Raw genomic sequence first — 18,628 nt, 5'->3', positions numbered from 1 at the left:
TTCCCACTTTCCACAGGAAATTGTTTTAAAGATCTCAGACAACCTTACTTTTTGCATATATAACCCAAAAATAACTACTAACTTGCAAAAAACATTTTTCAAACTTCCCAAGAGGGAGAGAAGACAGCTGTCATGCCCAGCCCAGCATTTCAGGTGATTTGTTCAGCTATGCTCTGCTCAAACCAGGGCCACTAGGCAACTAGTCTGATGGAAATGACATACAGAATTTGACACTATTTTATGCAAGATCCTAGTAGAGAAAGCAAAGGACATTGCCCATCTTGCCTGTTATGTGAGTTGTTGTGCCTGGAGATGCAAAGCCACAGGCTGTCATATTACTTGGTTTCCGAAGGGCTTGTGGTCTCATTAGCATTTTGTGCTGCATTAATAGCATCCAGATGTCAAGTGCTAAAGCGGGTGCATATTGCAACAAAAGGTCTAGTCCAAATTGTGTAGACATATCCAAGTTCACTTTACACTGACTAGGCTGAGCAGAAGTAACAGAGCAGCCACAGCAGCACGTGCCTAGCAGTGAGGAATTGTTTGCTCTGTGCTACTTTATTATCAGTACTCAAGCTACATTTAAACAAGCTTCATGTTTGGTTTACATAAACTGTCAACTTTGCTAAAGAATTACACAAAGGTATGTAAATTGGAGGCAATGGCATATTCATCCTTTTGTTCCTGGGTATCACACATGCCTTTTGCTTAGAATAGCTGTTCTTCACACTTGAGCTCTTTTCATCTCAGCATGGGACAATGTTTCAGGCAATTGTACAGCCAAATGTGATGACAGGGACCATATCATCTATGCTGCAGTGACCTAAAGGGTGAAGAGCTGCTTCTGCAGACAGTTAGAAATAACAATTATCAGTCAGCGAAAAGATCTATCAGTTCCAAACTGGAGCTCCAAAGACTTAATCCCTCTGAACAAGGAAGCTGTTTCTCACATCAGCAATACAAATTTGAATCAGATGCCTTACTAATATCATAACTATCTGCTCACTAACAAATCTGCACCCTGTATTAATACAGATGTCCTACTATAAACCGAAAACACATGGATGAGAAACAGTGGTGTCTAAATAATACGCAGACAAGTAATAAGCCATGACAGGATAGCCTTTACCAGCTGTGCAATACATCCTTTCAATGTGTGCAGAAGACTGAGCATGTCATTTGTGGTATAACTTTATTCATCTGAAATGGAGGAAATGAATAAACTTACTGTGCAGGCTGGGTCCTGACCCAGTCGATGCCCCTTTAGGGATGACAGGCATCAGGGCGTGCTGTATTGCCATCTCCCACATTCGTGCCACGTCGATGCCAATACCACTGCTGATAACACTGTTATTCAGTGGAACACTTGAGAGGTTTTCTATGTTTTCTCCAACATAATAGACTATATTTGCTGTGCTTATTTCAAAACAGTGAGGATTGGCCCCTTGAGGCAGCAAAGTGAAAGTTTTTGCAGGTTCCAGAGACAAAATTTCAGACAATGGGATTTCCTAAAATGAAGAAAGTATTTTACTTCCTGTGTAAAGATTATCAACATAGAAAATTAAAGCTTGAACTTTATTTAAGTAATTGATGATATTAGCCATTGTGTTTTACCACATGCTCCTTCTACAAACAAAAAGGCTCTTGTAACCTGAAACTGTGACTCAGAGGACTGTTGATGGTAAAGTACTAAAGGTTTCTTTCCAAGACCAAGTAGAACTTTGATTACTTAATTGAACTGATCAAAGAGAGTAGTGAGGTTCCTTCAGAAAAAAGGCAAGATCATGCAGATACTAACAGAACTCTATTAGAAAATAAAACCCTGTTGAGTTCTTGTATAAAACCTTTCCATTTCCACAACATCTGTTTTACAGGTCCTTGATAGCTGACATCTTTCTGATCAGAGATTTGCTTGTGAAAAGCAAAATACATATATGTAGCTTAAATAATTAAAAAACCCCATTGATAGAAGTTATACTACTAGTTTACTTTTAGTAAGTATGAATTTAGCAATTCAGTCTTTGTATTTCTCTGGTAAAAAAAGAGATTGAAAAATATTCCTTACTTTATAATATTTGCTTCCAGTATCATTTTGAAAAAGTGTAATGCATTTGCTGTCCAGTCTCCAGTAGTGTCGCTTTCTCTGCAACAAAAAAAACAAGTGAAAAATAGTTCTAGCACTTTCCAAGTAAATTAATGAAATTTTCATTTCTCAAGAACACCACTGCCAAACTGTTTCACTTTAGTTTGAAGAGGTGTATTGTGAACAACAAAGATTCATTTGCTATTACAAGACTTTAATGAAGACTTCATAACTGAATTTAAGATTTATAGGGCCATGCTCTTTTTCTTTCGGTAATAGCTCTGCTAAAATTGTACAAGTTTTAAAAATCTAAAATGTCATTTCCATGTCTGCATTACATTCAGCACAATTTGCTACCAGTATGCTCCCAGTTCATTTTTGAAGGTCATATATTAAAGGCTTTAATCCTGTTTCAGCAAGTCGGAATGAAAATGGCTTTTTTCTACGCTACACCTACTTTACAAAAGTCTCAAGTCAGCTAGCAGTATCTGTGAGACAGCAGCTGAAAGGTAAAAGCTACTTTACAGAAGTCTTAATGTGTTAACATTACGTTTTACTTCCTTCAGCATGTCTTTACATTTGGCTTCCTATAATGCAACAGACATATTCAATTGGTTTTTTGTATGTTTTAACTGTCTCCTGTTCTTATAAGCAGTACCAGTTCTTAGATATGATGAGAGTTGGGACCTTAGGAATCACAAAACTGCAAAAAATGCCTCACATGAGTGATGGTAAATTATCAGTGTATTGTTAGAATTTGAATCTGTGCAGTCATATAGTATGTACAGTAAGACAGGTCTTCCTTAACATTTCTTACCAGTGTGTCCTTGCTTGTATAGTGAACCATCCAACCCTCCTTCATTACTGTGCTACTTCTCCTTTTTGTGTGTTTCACAGACTGTACGATTCTCATTAATGGAATATTGTTGCTGGTTGAAGGGCTTAAGAATAAATCATTAAAGGCTTTTAAAAAGAAAAAAACTTTGGACAAAAAGAAAAAAACTCTTTTAAAACAGAATATATATATATATATATATATACATACACACACACACACACATACACACTATCCACATTTATTTTTATAATTGCTAGCAGACCAGGACTGCACACTATTTTGTTTTGCCATTCCAAGTATTATGAACATGAAATATTATGAAGAAAAATTATTGCAATGCTACACCATGAGAATGTCAGAGACCATATGAAGGCTTACACACACTCTTCCAAAAATATTCCTTAAGATGAGCTAAGAAAATGGGCAAATGACTAGGGGCTCAGCTAGGCTATGGGAGCCATAGCTCAAGCCTGTGCTATGTATGATTCAGACCAGTACTTGATCTTGAATCTCTCATAACCTTAGTAAACACTGTCCATTAGTTTACTGTCCTGGGATCTTCCTTGGGTTCAAACACACAATGGAGTGATGGCAATTTACAGAGTAGAAAACGTGTCAGCTGCCCAGCTGCACATGCCCTGGTCGGGCACAGCAGAGAATCTGCTGAACCTCTCAGAGGAAGAGGTTTAAGCTAACACAATTTACCCATAAAGACTTAAACTGAAACCCTACGGCCTTGCCCTGTGGGGTACGCACACTGCAACTTTCCCCCACTCAGCTGAGTTACTTACACACAGTAGGTCGGGGAGGCAGGGAACGTGACAGTGTGTCTGACAGCACCGTCACACAAAAACTGGTAGTAACCAGACTCAAGGAAACCCATCTTCCTTGCTGTTAGAGTTAACAATTCCTAAAGCAGGTTCTGTTTAGTGGAATATGGACTCAATCTACTTCAATCCAAAACATGAATGCTTAGTTATTTCTGGCAGAACTTTAAACAGTGATGTTGTATTGTATGTGAATACACAGTACATAAAGAGCTCATGTATTTTGCCCCGCTGCCAAAGCTATCAGTGCAACAACTCCAACAAAAAAAAGGTTGAAACTGCTCAGGAAAAGAATAATATGTTAAGTTTCCACAGTTGTTGTGACTATGGATGTCTGCAGATGGCCCTGCTTCACTGTAATGCATCCTGGAAACAAGAAACCTTTTATGAATTGGTAGTTTTTCCATCAAAATGCAAAAAGTGTGCTGTCTTAAATGTGTCATTAAGTCTGTAACATACAGTTAACATCTCTTTTTTGCCTAAAAATGATCAAACTATCTGCAGTTCCTATTTAACTGTTCTTGTCTGTAATGACAAAAGGTTTACTTTTTATTTGTCTTTTATAGATCACTTAAAAATATCCATTCATATGGAAACTACCCTTAGAAATAACTGGGGGAAGGTATTACTGGAAATACAGGAATGTCCCTCAAATACTAAAATGTGTTCCTTAATTATGAATTTTTATTAGTAGAACTGGGCATCTTTATTTTAAAAACCTGTAATACTGTCCATTTAATACAGCTTGGATGTTTAAAATGTTCTATGACATTGATTTTGGGATATATGCACAGGTTTACATTCCAATAATAACAAGATTGTGTACAAATCATGTCTATGCAAATAAATATGACAGTAGTTCACTGCCACAGGAAGTAAAACTGCGTATTGTTGAAATGTATTGCTTTCTATTAGTGCAACAGATGTATGATAGTAACAGAGAATTAAGGAGAACATGTTACTGAAAGAGACTCCAAGTAAGCAAACTAAAAGAGGAAATTTCAGGTCAAACAGACCTGTGAAAGAAAAATATTCTTTCGTTCTTAAAGGTCTAGATCCCTTGCATCAAGGAAATTACAGATGATATTACCTTAATTCATTTTAGGTTCTGTGACAATGAATAATCCCTACTTTTTCACTACTATTCACACAGTCCCATTAAGCGAATAATGCTTTTTTCTCTTCAGACATTTCTGAGGAATGCTTCATAACTCAATTCCTATTGTCCTTCCCGAGAAATCATTTCAATGCACTGATCTATTTTGTAACTTCCTTCTAATTACTGCTTCAAGTTTGTCAAACTTTCCTTTTTTCTAAAGGCATCTAAAAATACAAACAAACAATTCATCTAGATCTGATATACAACACCCACTTGCACAAATTTTTTTGTTGTTTATTTAAACAATCAGGCACTGTGCTATTAGTCAGGGTCAAGATGCTTTGGAAAATAAATCAGTAAAAAATAAATGAAAAAAAATTTACTATTGCTCATGCACAAATAGTTTCATGTCATTTTCATATGAGAATAGACCTGTAGAAACTATTTGTCCATCAGTTTTCAAGTGCTACTTCACCATGACAATAATTTCCAAGCTTCTCTTAAACTACTAATGCATATAATCAGTGAAGCAATCTCACTGAAATTACAGAACCACCACATATCACTAGTACTCTCCAAGCCCACGTAGATTCCCCCTTGATCCCTAGACACAATACTTACAAATAAACACAAAAGAAGATGGAAGGTACACTCACTCCTCAGCTCACCTGATCATCCTGTTGGATTCATCATGATCCAGATCAGCATCTTGCATTTCCCCGTTGTCACTATGGCATCCTGTCATGGACATCTCTGAATCCTGAGCCATAGATTCTTCCATGTCATCTATAAAACCACTGTTTCTTTCACTGTCATTGTCATCACTCCCTTCTTCCATGACCACATCAGACTCAGCCCCAGGACTAAGAAGATCTGCAATATCATTTCTCAAGTTATTATCTGAAAACGTACAATACTCTGATCACAACATCCTGGCATATTTTAAGCTTCTAAAAAACTCAGGTTCTCCTTGGAATTCTATTGCCTGTATCCATCTCTACTCAGCACATTTGTGTACTGGTGAAATGTGGCATTTAACCAGTCATTTAAAAAATCACAACAGAAAACTGAAAAAGCATCAAAGAAAATATTTTCAGAAATACAACTTTTTAATAAAAAATGCTAAAGTCAAAGCAGAATTTCTTATCCGTGGACTTCTACTGAAGATTCTATACTCATGAGCTTTATTGCTGAGATCTTCTGGCAGATTTTCTATTCAGCTTAAATGTTGTGTACTGGCTTGATGGTTGTTGACAGGCTCCAGCTGCAAAATGATGCTGGAAGCATTTCAAAACTAAAAATTTTGTAATATGATGATATGACAGTGAACTACTGAAATAACTCCCAAGACAACTACTTGTGTGAACTATGTGTTCCTTTGCACCAGGGTTTTCTGTGAAGCCTACACAAACTGGCTAAGTAGTAATGATTACTACTGAAATAGTAGTACTGATTACTACTACCCTGCCTTTAGAAAAAAAATATTAAATAAGCATGAAAATCAAAGATTTAACATATTTTACTATGGTGTAGTATTAATACCATCCTCCACCTTAAATTATATTAAACTTTCCAGTTTCAAAATTAGACATGCCTAGGCAAGATCATAGTAAGAAACAACTTTGCTGCTAGTGAATGGAATACAAAATGGAATACATTGCTGCTTTGTATCTGGAATACAAAAAGGAACAGAAAAAAAAAGTATTTACCTAAAGATTTATATTACAAAGAACCAAACAAACATCTTCCCTAAAAAAACCTCAAAATAAAAGAGCCATTTTGTTGAAACTCCACTCTACACAGGCTGTGATCTAACATGCCAAAATCATCAGTCCAGTCAGAGAGTAATGACAGCATTAGTTTTTCTGGGATGTTGTGGTGTTTCAGAAATTTGAAGTAAGGTTAAAATCACATGAAACATCAAACAGTCTCCCCTAGAAACTTTTGCCTAATTAAGCAGAGGAAGGTTCTTGACAGTCAGTGTAGGCAATGTCCCATAAGTAAAAAGCGCATTAAATTAGTTGATTTGGAATTGATGGCATTTCACTGAAATTTGAAGGGCACAGCTGAAAGGTTTGTTTTCATGTACAGTAGTCTTAAGATATTTGGACATAAATTACTGATGTGTGATTAAGAGACACATTATATTTCATGGCTAGCAGAAGTCATTCAGTCATTCACTGCAAAGTTCTCTCTTTGCTATTCCTACAACACTTTTAAGAATCTCTATTTTTAATAAACATACAATCAGTTAAAAATAACTCCCTACATTTAGTATATAATGTGTTTACTAATGGCACCATACTTGGAATTTTATTGCTTCAGCTCTTCCTTCACTTACTATTTTGGGGAAGATTTATCACACAGCAGATGGACAGTGACAGATACTGTTTTTATTTATTAAGTTTGAAAATAATGTGGATCAAATTACTGTGAAAACAGAAATGCGATACAGGATGAAACTGCCTTTGATAATCCCCAGAACTCTGTATCAGTCGTTTAAGGCACATAATTAAGAGTTCTACTGTGATCCTACAGACACATACTATGGATATTAGTGGGTGTATAAAGGCCAAATTCTATAAATGAGAGCTTCAAGGAGTATACTTGGAGTAAGCCTAGAGTACATATTCTCACCCCAAGTGACTTTGCACAAGCTTTCTTCAAACTATCACTTCTCATCAGCTCAGCATCAGGTTCATGTGCAGGACGTAAGTCCAAACAAAAGGAGCATGTTGTTTGTGAAGCAAAGGTGGGAAGAGGGCATAGAGGGTGTGCTGGAAGCATGAAATACAGCTGCCTCAGGTGGAAAGAGGGAACTTGGAGGAGTAATTCAGAAACAAATGTAAATTTTGTTCATTTAGTCTAGCTGTGCAGAAACAAAGTTTACCTTCCTTCCCGTCTTCTCATAGCACTTTAGATCAATTATTCCTCTCTAAAACTGCATTTATGCAGGAAAAAAATTATCACTTGCAAGTAGATTTAGTTACTTTCTCTGACTGGAAATCTCAGGGAAACTCTACACTGTTATCAATGGAATGAATTAACATGTCATGGTGCATATTTAGTTCTTTGATTTGAAAATCAAGCCACAAACTTCCATAAGCATCATCACTTGCTCTCCTAAAGAAAAAGTGGTATTGTGGGATGGTTAACGCTTAAATGAGGTATAAATGGTGAAAGATTAAAAAAAAAAAAAAAAAATAATAGTGACTCCAAGAGTCCAGTGTGAGGTGCATCAGAGAGGACATGCAGTAGGAGTAAATCAACTTTGCAGAAAATCATGCACCTTATCACATTTCAAATGGGATACTCAGTATCTGTAGTAATTTTGCCATTAAACATAAACGCTCTGTAGTGATACAGTCACACTACTATGAGAAATACTATGAAAAATATTAATTCACATTCCTAATTTTGGAATTTCTTGGTATGTCTTCAGTAAAGTAGATCACTTGCCTCACAAGGCAATACCTTATTAATCTCAGAAGCAGTTTAGGCTGACAACTTAACACAGTAATATGCATTAGAAACTGAACACTTCACCACACTTCTCATTCCCTTATCACATAGAAAAGTGACATTTTCAAGGCAATCAACAACTCATCTACAACCACCCTTTTTTTTCTCCAGTACCGTCTGTTGAGCCTACCCATACACCCCTATACTTAACACCAAACCAACAGCACATGCATGGGAAAATCAGCAGATAGTCAAGCCTTTATTTCTGGCAATGGATATGATTAGTTTTATGCCAACAGCAAGAGGTGGAATTTTTCCCTGGAGGGCATTCCCAGTTCTTCTAGATATCCTTTTCCTTCTCAGGAGGATTATCCTTAACCACCGTTTCCCCCCCCCCCTCAGATTAAAAGGCAATTTTGTGCTTCTATCTGACAGGTAAATGCCAACTTCTCTCACGTGTGACTTTCTTCTGGTGTTCCGCATTCAACAGGCTATCTGCATTCAATCCAGCTTTTTGCTGCTGACATCACCTCTGTGGCAAGTCACATCTTTACATTTCTCTTTTATTTAGCTAATGGTTTAAACAATGACAGGAACAACTATGAAGACAACTTACCCCCATTAATGGCAACTTCCCCCAGGCAGTTATTTGGCACTTTAGGAGCACAGCGTTTGTGACAGTTGAACCTACAGTCTGTTAAGTAAACAATAGACACAGTAAGATTATTTTTCTGTGACACAGTTATATTTTTTCCTGCTATCCAGCCTGGAGATGGCAAACCCTATAATTTCATTAACACAAGTTACATCTCCAAAGAGAGTGCACTAGCCTGGCTGCACGCTGCCTGTCAGTGGAAGGAGCAGAATGAAGATTCTAGAAGCATGTTTCCCTCAGGCGAAAAAAAAGCATTTCCAAGGATAGCTGGGTGGAGGTACTACTGCAGCCAAAGCATGTGCTCAACACATCTAGGGAAGTGATGGGGAGACCCAAGTGTTTGGCTGTAAAGCCAGAGCTGCTTTTCCAGTGAAAGAAGCAGATTGGGCAGTAGCGCATCCGCTGCAGCTTATGAGACTGACTACATATCAAACATCGATGACTGAAAATTGAAACAGGAGAAACCCAGCCAACAATTTAAAGTGAGAAAATATTTGTTCTTTACATCTCAAAGCAACTTCTAGACAGCTTGCAACTGAGGGTTCCTTCAATCCCTTCCCTGTTTTCCAGATATTTTTATTTCACTCTACTTCTTTCATCTGTGTAAGTAGCACTTCATTACATGTCATGTTAACTGTTCTCTTTTGGCTTATGAACATATTTAACTTAAACTAAGAGCTGGAACTTACTAACACACCCGTAAAAGACTCAGAAAGGAAAAAATAGGTTTTCTATATACTCATAATTATTTAACTTTAAGACTGATCCAAAAAACAACCGAGGTACAGTAGTGCCAAACTACAGGTAATTTTTTTTTTTTAATCAGGTTAATATTTGCTCAGGTCACAAGGATTCAAAATGAACTGAAACAGGTGATGTCCTTATAGAGATTTTGCTTTAGTTAAACTGAATCAGAATCACACCTTAAATGAATGCAGCTTTGAATTTCTGCAGGGTTCAAAGAAGCAACACTAAGTATACTGATTAATTGTATCATAATTATTGTTTATTTTATTGAAAGAAAGGTGATTTTAAGGATCTAATATCCAACATTAACTAACACCATAGAATGAACATTACTTTGTATTCACAGGCACTCTAGCTGGCTAATATGAGCCAGCAATCTAGGCTACAATCCAAAGGGTCTGACTCACTTCGGCATCTACTAAGGTACAACACCATGGAGATTTCAGAGCACATTAGTCACACTGAAAAAAATGTGGGTTTAAATTCCCATATAGCCAATCTTATTTTATTTCCATTACAACTTCCCCAAAACCCTGAACTGCTGGGACTCTGGTATACACTTCAATTCACACATAAGACCTTTTAGATTGAAAACAATGAAGATAAGAATACAGTCCTTTGTGTTAACTATTCAGCTGTAAGCACAGGCTCACCTAGAGCCAAATACAAGATAATCTACACCTCAATGAAACATGCAGACTACTGCAGATACACCAAAGGGTAAGAATGAACAGCCATGCAGCCAGCTCCTGCAGAATACCAATTACTGTAATTTTGACTCCAGCTTAATCCAATGTAATTGTACATGTGCCTACACCCAGATAGTTTAGTGGGGAAATCATGAATAAGACTACATAGTAACTACTCAAACACTAATTTATTAATTTCATTATGCTTAGCTTTTATGTTCCTAAAGGATATTTACTTACCTTTGCACTGCAAACCCTGTCTAAAAAGCCCTTTGAGAAGCTTCTTGCAGTACTGGCAAACTGTTGGACGTGTGTAAGAGTGGATGACAAAAGTGTGAGGAACTTTAACCTTAGATAGTAAAATCTTGTCTAGTTGAATAGGTCGTCCAATGTAAGACTGTGAATTTGACCTCTTCTCTCGCCCAGTGAATGATTCTGACGGTGTCTTTTGCTGTGAAATACATAAAAATAATTGTATTCATTTTTAAAAGAATATCATATTCATATATTCAGTCACTTTAGGAACACTAAGTCTTATGTCAGAAAAAGTCATGTAAGTGTCTTTAAGCACTAACAGAACATGCATCATTCCCCTCTCAGACTGCTTTTGAAAAATTTGAATGGTACTGAACAACAGTTTTGCCAATGCTACCATCATATGTTTTGTATTGTGACCGAAACAGGTTTTTAATTGAAAGAATAAATGTTTTTTAAGCAAAATGAAAATACTCAACAAAAATTTCTCAGAAAAGCATTTTGTATTGTAATAAAAACACAAGCCATTTTTTCCTCTATTATTTTCTGTTTTACATCAAATGTAACTTTGAAAGGTTTTATTTTTTGTATAAACATTAAGAAAATTATTTCTTTATTCTATGTGCATGCAGCTTTTTTATAGAAAAAAGATTAGCATTTTCTATCCCTTTTATTTATAATATTTGCTATCACTAACCTTGCCACATTTAGATAATGTACAGTTGTTTACAATAGGTATTTAAATGCATATATATATATAAAAATATGTATGAAGTGAGACACTCAGTAAGGTATGGAATCCAAAGAATTACTCCTGGAAGAAAAGAATTACCTTATTTTCTCTACTAAATTCATTTAGATGTACAAATGTTAATTACCCCAGAAAACAACTCACCCAGAAAACTGCTTTCCCCTAATACTTGCCCTTGAGAAACAACCAAACTACACCCACAATTAACATGGAAAGGAGAAAAAAAGGGAGAAGATGCAGCTTGATCATTTAAAACTCGGCATCTTCTGACCATCATCTGCAAATAATCTGATAACTCAAGCCTAGAAATCAAGTCATTCACGATGAGCCTGCACTGTTCAAAAACTATAGCAGCTGAAACTTAAGATAGACCTAACCTGAAAAACAGCTTAGTTTCAAACAAATAATGTTACAACCGAGAAGGCTGATTTGTTACTATTCCCTGGTCAACAAAATATAGAAATACATTTTTGTATGCTTCTGAGAATCTCGGAATAATTGCAGAAGAATCTAAGGAGTTCCAGCCTTTGCCTTCATAGTGTATGGGCCATGGGGAAAAAAACAAAATTCTTCCTTAAAAGTACAGATATATTTCTTGCTGTGAAGATAAATTCTTTTGCTTATACTGTAGAACTGTCTTTCCAAAGAAGCATATAGATGTATTGTATAAGTGCAGTCCTTTCAAATCAAGGAAAAATATGTAAAATACATTATATGAGCCGGGTACGTATGGTCATCAAAAACAAACTAGATTGAAACAACTATAGGAAAGCATGTGCCTTTTCCTTATCAAAAATAATAGTGGGAAAAGTATGAGTATGTACTTTGATATTATGTATTTACTTCCTGAGGTTTAAATCTTCACTCTGCAAAGTACTTATGCATACAAAATAACCCAAACAACAAACTAGTCTCAATTTAATATTAAATTTATTCACAATCTGTGAGCTAGCAATAAAGTTTGCTGAACATTTCCACTGCAGATTACATTAAGTCTTATGAAATCAATATGAACAGGACTGTAAAAGGGAGGACAAAAGACCATCAAGACTGAAGAATCAGCCACAAATATACTGCACAAACTGCACTGCTCAGCTACTGTGAGCCACCTGGAAATTACAGCCCTCAGTATTTGTGGACAGGGTAAAGCTCGCAATTGGAGCAAGAAATAGCAGTGTGGCCCTCTCAGTCTTATGCTTGTGTAGAACAGGAACAACCTTGGCCAGACTGATGTTACACCATGTAAACACACTAGCAATTCTTAATTTACAGTGCCTTCAGGCCAAGAGGTGAAGTTGAATTTCACCTTCTCCCATGCTAGCAGAAACAGCATTCATGGATCTGGTCTCACTCCTGCATGCCCAGGCCTGATAAAACTGACTCCACTCCCTACCTCTTCCAGCTGGAGACAATGTGCCCTTCTGCTCCTGCTCAGAGGTAGCAGGGGAAGGAGGCTGGTGACAGAGAACTCATGGTGGTAGCAATCTGAGCATCTTCCACATCCCTCTGATTACTGACTGATTAGAGAAATACCTCCTCCCCCTTGTCAGATGAGCTTCTCCTCTCAATATCCTCCAAAACTCCTGTCAATATCCCTCAACTCTTAACTTCCACCACTCCCAGCATCAGACAGATGCCACAGGTTGAAGTCCCTGAAAGCAAAGAAAACCAGGAACTATCCTATTTTCACTGCAAAAGCAAGAATCTCTTCCAAAAAGCACCTTCTTCTTCAGCTGGTATGCCTGGTTTGTTAGAAAGATGAGTTTTTCCTGGTAGTCAGCCAGACTACTGACTCAGCAAGTCTGGAAACTTCCCAGGAAATGATTGCTTAACCAGATTACACCATGGAAACTAACAGCCTGCATGGCTCCAAATACTAAACAGTCCTTTCGAACAATCAGCCCAGCAAGGTAATCTATATTTTAGCAGCTCAGAGTATGATTTTCCAAGTGACAACAAACACCAAGAAACATGTGCACATACTTAACTGTCCAGCCAAGCCAATGAAACTGATCACATCCAGATACTTCAATTCAATTATGCCTTAAACTATGAGAATATCTAATAGAATCCAGTTTGCTGACACTTTTTTGGAAAAAAAAAAAAGTTTTGTTTTTTTAAGTTCAAGAAGGGAGAGGTGCCAAGCTTTTTCCACACATAGGGCATTCCTCATGACTTATTTAGCTGATGCCTTGCCCCTCTTCTTGTTCAGTCTTCTTGAATTTTTGGAATATACTGAAGCTACCCATGTGAGTTCTGGTGAGCTTTGTTGAAAGCTATGAGAGGACACAACAATCTGATCACATTAGCTAGAAGCATAAAATCATTGTACAGAACGCTGTCATTGCAGGAAGAAGACACTCTCCCAAGGCTAAAAATAGCTCAGCAGACCTTTTCTACCTTGTCAAAATTCACTGCAAAATACAATTAAGAAACTGAAATAAATACCAATTCCCTGCCAATGGATTCAGCTGTTCTTACTACCTGGGTGAGTCTGACTGTCTTCTAGTATCACACCTGTTCCTCCCAAGCACAGAAATCAAAGAACCTTTACGGAGATGCTGAAGGGACTAATGGGAAGCAATAAAAGCTGACTGCTTGGACACAAGAGTTGGCCTCTCGGGAACAAAGACAAGGACTGACCCTGCAAATCAGCTGCACGGGCTAGTCTAAAACATAAAAGAGACTGCTGTTTGCCTGACTTATTTTAAAAGATTTTGACAGTCTCACTAAAAATGTCCCAGGGATTCTGACAAAACTTTAGCAAAAAACTTCATGTTCTACAAGAGTCAGAAAGCAACTACTTCCATTTTGACAATCACACTTGCGGAAACACGTTCAAGTCAGTAACCTTCACTCAGAAGAGAACAGGCTACACAACCTATAATCTCCTAAATATATAATTTTTCAAAACTGTTAAAAAAAAGTGCTAACCTTTTGCAGGCTCAATATCTAAAAACTATTGCAACACTGTTCCTGTGTTTTACACTGAGATATTCAATCAGAAAGAACACAGGTATTCCTACAATTTTAAAATGTTTGCCTTAACAAAAGAACAAATTATCATCAGCTAGGGTTTTTTATTTACTTGAAAAACTGAGAAAAGTGATGGATATTTCAAAAAAACCAAACAGCAACAACTGTTTGCATGAAGTTTCATTTTCAGTGTTGAAGCAGACTTGTTGAAACATGCATATCCTTCCTATATTAAAGGCAGAGGATTAAGCCTTAATATGTTCATACACAATTTCTTCACAGGAAGCTACTGTCAAATGAGGTGCTAGATATCTATGTAACCACAGGAACTCTATGTTTTTAATGCAATGCAAATGTTGACTTTCTTTGACAAATTAAACTATGTGACTGTAATTAAGTGAATTCAAGGAAACAAATCTTCAGTTAAATATACTGAAATACCACACTTAGACTGCAATCAACTGTGTTGTCTTTTGAGGCTTCTTGCACTCTTCTCTTTAAGTCAAGTGTATGATTTAATCCTACAAGCACCACAGTCAGATAGCTATGGTCTGAAAAACATTTCACTTTCACATATGTAAACACATCAAAGAACTGCCTTCAGTAGAAGCTGTTAATATTAAACTATCCACAGATGGAAATTATTATGTACGCTGCACTTCCATGTAGACATCAATACCAGCAGACAGTGGTTTGAATGCTCTGTCTGTAACTTGCCTTATTTTGGAAAGCAGCAAGAGAAGATTACTTGGTTGCAGCAGTCATTGTGTGACTATGCTGACTTGCCAGAATCAGGGAATTCCCGAAACAAAAGCCCTTTCTTGGCAAAGGATTTGCTAGTACCAGCAGGCATAGTAAGACTTACATAGCACAAAGCTTTTTCCAGCATCTTAGAGACACAGTTTCCTTTGAAACTGCAAGGTTTAGTTTGATCTTCCAACATGTACTTCATAATTTTAAGTATATTGTGTATATATATGTATATATATATAACATATATGTATATATGTAATTAATAAATTATTTTCACGTAAGTATCTTGCATTATTAGAACCCCCACATCAGAAGTCAGACTCAGCAGCTTGATTGTGCCTAATGCACAGAAATAATAAGAAGGGGAAAAAAGATACAAAGATATACCTTTGTATCACAACCAAATGAGACAATACAATTATTCAATACAATGATTCCATACAACACCCTCTTACTCATCCTATCTTATACAAATATTGCCTTTCTCCCCCTGATGTCCGTATAAATGCATCCCAGCTGACACTGCATACCATCCTTACCAACTTAGGGATAATCAGCAGGTCTTTGGGCTTAACCACAGACACTGGTTTGGAAAGTTTTGGCATTGGACAGAGGAGATCTAGACAAATGTGCTTGGTGAGGCTTGTCTATAAAGTAACTCTGGGGGCAGTAGGATGTTACCAATTCAGAAAAACAAGATTATATACTGGAAGGAAAGCACCACTGAACATATTCAGGCAATAATAATGGAGATAAAACCTTGCATTGATTGCCACTATTCCTCAAAACACAAACAGCATTTAGTGATCTTGTACCAATTCACAAGACCCAGACCAAACATGAATGATATCTCAGAGATACTACAGGGAAGTAAAATGTGTGCTGCAGTGTTTGCCCATTTTTGGTCTAGTACTTAGAAACTTTAAGAACTTAGTTCTGAGTGTATGTTTCCTTAGATGTACTACACACTCCTAAAAAAATTCCTATTGCTACAGTCACAGAGCATCTACAAATCCCCAGTTTAAGCCATGGTGACTTAGATGAAGGGTCATAAACTGACAACTATTATATGTCTTTCCTAAAAACAAAATAAGTGATTTAAGAACAAGTGGCAATTACCGGAGGACAAAAAACCTGTATCTCTCTCTTCTAAGCTGAAAAGTGAAATACCCATAAAACCTCTCCATGGGATCACTAACAAGTAGTATTCAAAAACATCAGCAGACAGAGCACATATAATAATAATGGCCAATCTTCGCGAGCGAAGATCCGGGGAAGGTCTTTACACCTTCCAGCCTGCGCATTGGATTTTTTAGGTGAGACACAGTGTGCGCGGAACTGAGCCCACCCTTTAATCCTAAGGTTCATCTGCCGGGGCCAAGCGAGCTTGGACGGTGGCAGCGAGGTCCTTAGGACGTAGGTGGGTTGCCTTTAAGGGCTAACGAGCCCCACCTGCACGGGAGTGTCCCTGACCGGGAATCGAACCCGGGTCTCCGCGGTGATAGCGCCGTGCCTTTACCACTAGACCACCAGGGGCTAGACAGAGCACATATAAAACTGCACAATATGTGCATCTTAAGTGGCTTATCATTTTCTCTTCTACCTATCTTCCTGGATATTTAAAAAATATTAGGTGCATGATGGATGCAAATTTCATTTGCTTTCCTAAATATACATCTTGTAATTTGAAATTATTGGCTTGATCATCTTTTCTATCTTATCTACTTGTACTGAACCTCTGAAACAATAATATTGGTGCAAATTTGATCAGAAAAGTGCTAATGTAGATTGAATTAGTCACAAGAAATTCAGTCCTACAGCATTTAGTGCATGGTAGATAGTACTAGGACTAGTGTTATTTTATGGCACAGCCTAAGGTAAGCCATTTCAAACTTACTTTCTGTATCCTGAAGTAATTTAATTCAGGGTTCTGCTGAACTTTGAATATCATAGACATGCAACACTTCAGGAAAAAAGGGAACTACATTTTAAATATGTTTTGTTTATCTGGTTTTGATATTCATCAAGTTTCAATATTTTAAACAGTTGCAAAAAAGCAAAAAAACTAAAAAAAAGCGTCTGATTCACTGAGTTCTCGATTATCAGTTCTGTTCAGTGCATGACCCAAGATTCACCTGGTGGATCTGGCACTAAATCAATGTGAACATTACTTAATATTGTTTTAATTACTCACAGCCTCTATTTTAGCTTCTAATATTTTTAAATGAAGTCTAGATTTTGGAGCAAATTCCAGGAGCACTATCCAAAACAGCATACAGGTTTTTATTAAATATATGAATATGCTGAAAATAAGTTCCCATTAAGACAGAGAGGACTGTGCAGTGTACATCACTGGAGCATGGGAGAATAACTTGAGGGTGACAGAATAAAACACAACTATGAGTGGTATTAATTCATAGTTAACTCGAGTGCCTTCAAGAAAAAATATTAATTTTGCCTCTGAGGATCTTTGGTCTAATGACGCCTACTTTAGCCATTAGAAAAGGACTTCTACTATTTACAAGTGGTTTAAGGCATGAAGATGCTCTCAGCTGCAGCACCCCAGCACTTCTTTAACCCTTCCCTCAAGGGCACTTTTTTCCCAGTTCAGTGATCTGGGGAGGCATACAAGGCTTGATAGAGACTGGAACTGGGAAAAGGAGACACTGCCTTCTGTAGGAGCGTGCGAAAAAAGGGCTTCTTAGAGGGGGTAGTTCTGAGTCACTGGAAACAACAACTCCTTATTTCACTGGTGTAAGAGAAAAGGGCATCTGCATTAAGTGATGGGTGCAAGGGAAGAAAGAGGAAACAGCCACCTACAACTCAAGACAATTCCCTCTTAGAGTCTACTGTCCTAGTTCTGCAGAATCACTCTTCTATATATAGCTAAAAAGCCTCAAGCCAGATCTGCTTATAATCAATCTAGAGAAGCAAGCAACACCTGGTGCTTTGTATTCTGTCAGTGATACATAAACACTCCTTTTAACTAAAACTATTTACATTTTACATTTTAAATTATTTAGCAAATAATAATTATAATTTTTGATTCTTCATCAAAAAGCAAAGATAATATGTAACATTCCACTTACCTATGCCCCATGGGACACATCATTCCTATTTTAAATGCAAAGCTGAGCTAGACTTTTTCTGAGAAATCACTTCTGATGTGTCCATAAAATGACCTTAATATATCAACATTCATTGCTTTTAGAAGAATGAAAAACCTTACCAAAACAATGGAAACATATATTTAAAAAAGAAATAAAATTCTATCCTGTTACATAAATGCATTTTGAAATAAAAACATAGATGGTTAACATATTTTCTTTTCACAGAAGAAACACAATTTTGGTTTTCCTCCAAATACCTTTTTTTCTTTTTTTTCATTACTGCCTTTAGTTACTTCTAATTTAGGGTAATCCACCATCACACAGATTGGTAGATTCATCACTTTTCAGACAGCACACAGTTAGAATAAAATTATCTTAGCTAT

General features: G+C 36.8%; 1 protein-coding gene across 2 annotated transcripts in view; it reads right to left on the bottom strand.

Annotated features, from left to right (window-relative positions):
- Positions 1-18,628, bottom strand: part of PRKD1 (protein kinase D1) — a 126,927-nt gene that overhangs the window by 22,114 nt on the left and 86,185 nt on the right. For both annotated transcript variants that reach the window (XM_050335613.1, XM_050335614.1), the window contains 6 exons: positions 10,641-10,851; positions 8,926-9,003; positions 5,516-5,720; positions 2,901-3,024; positions 2,066-2,143; positions 1,229-1,508 (listed from right to left, as the gene is read on the bottom strand). In XM_050335613.1, coding sequence (XP_050191570.1) covers positions 1,229-1,508; positions 2,066-2,143; positions 2,901-3,024; positions 5,516-5,720; positions 8,926-9,003; positions 10,641-10,851 — 976 coding nt within the window. The remainder of the gene's footprint in view (positions 1-1,228; positions 1,509-2,065; positions 2,144-2,900; positions 3,025-5,515; positions 5,721-8,925; positions 9,004-10,640; positions 10,852-18,628) is intronic.

Source organism: Myiozetetes cayanensis, unplaced genomic scaffold, assembly GCF_022539395.1.
Source record: "Myiozetetes cayanensis isolate MyiCay16 unplaced genomic scaffold, myiCay2020 scf6-25, whole genome shotgun sequence".
In the NCBI taxonomy this organism is placed as follows: Eukaryota; Metazoa; Chordata; class Aves; order Passeriformes; family Tyrannidae; genus Myiozetetes; species Myiozetetes cayanensis.
Note: the sequence above shows the minus strand (reverse complement) of the source record. Positions and strands in the feature narration are given on the sequence as shown.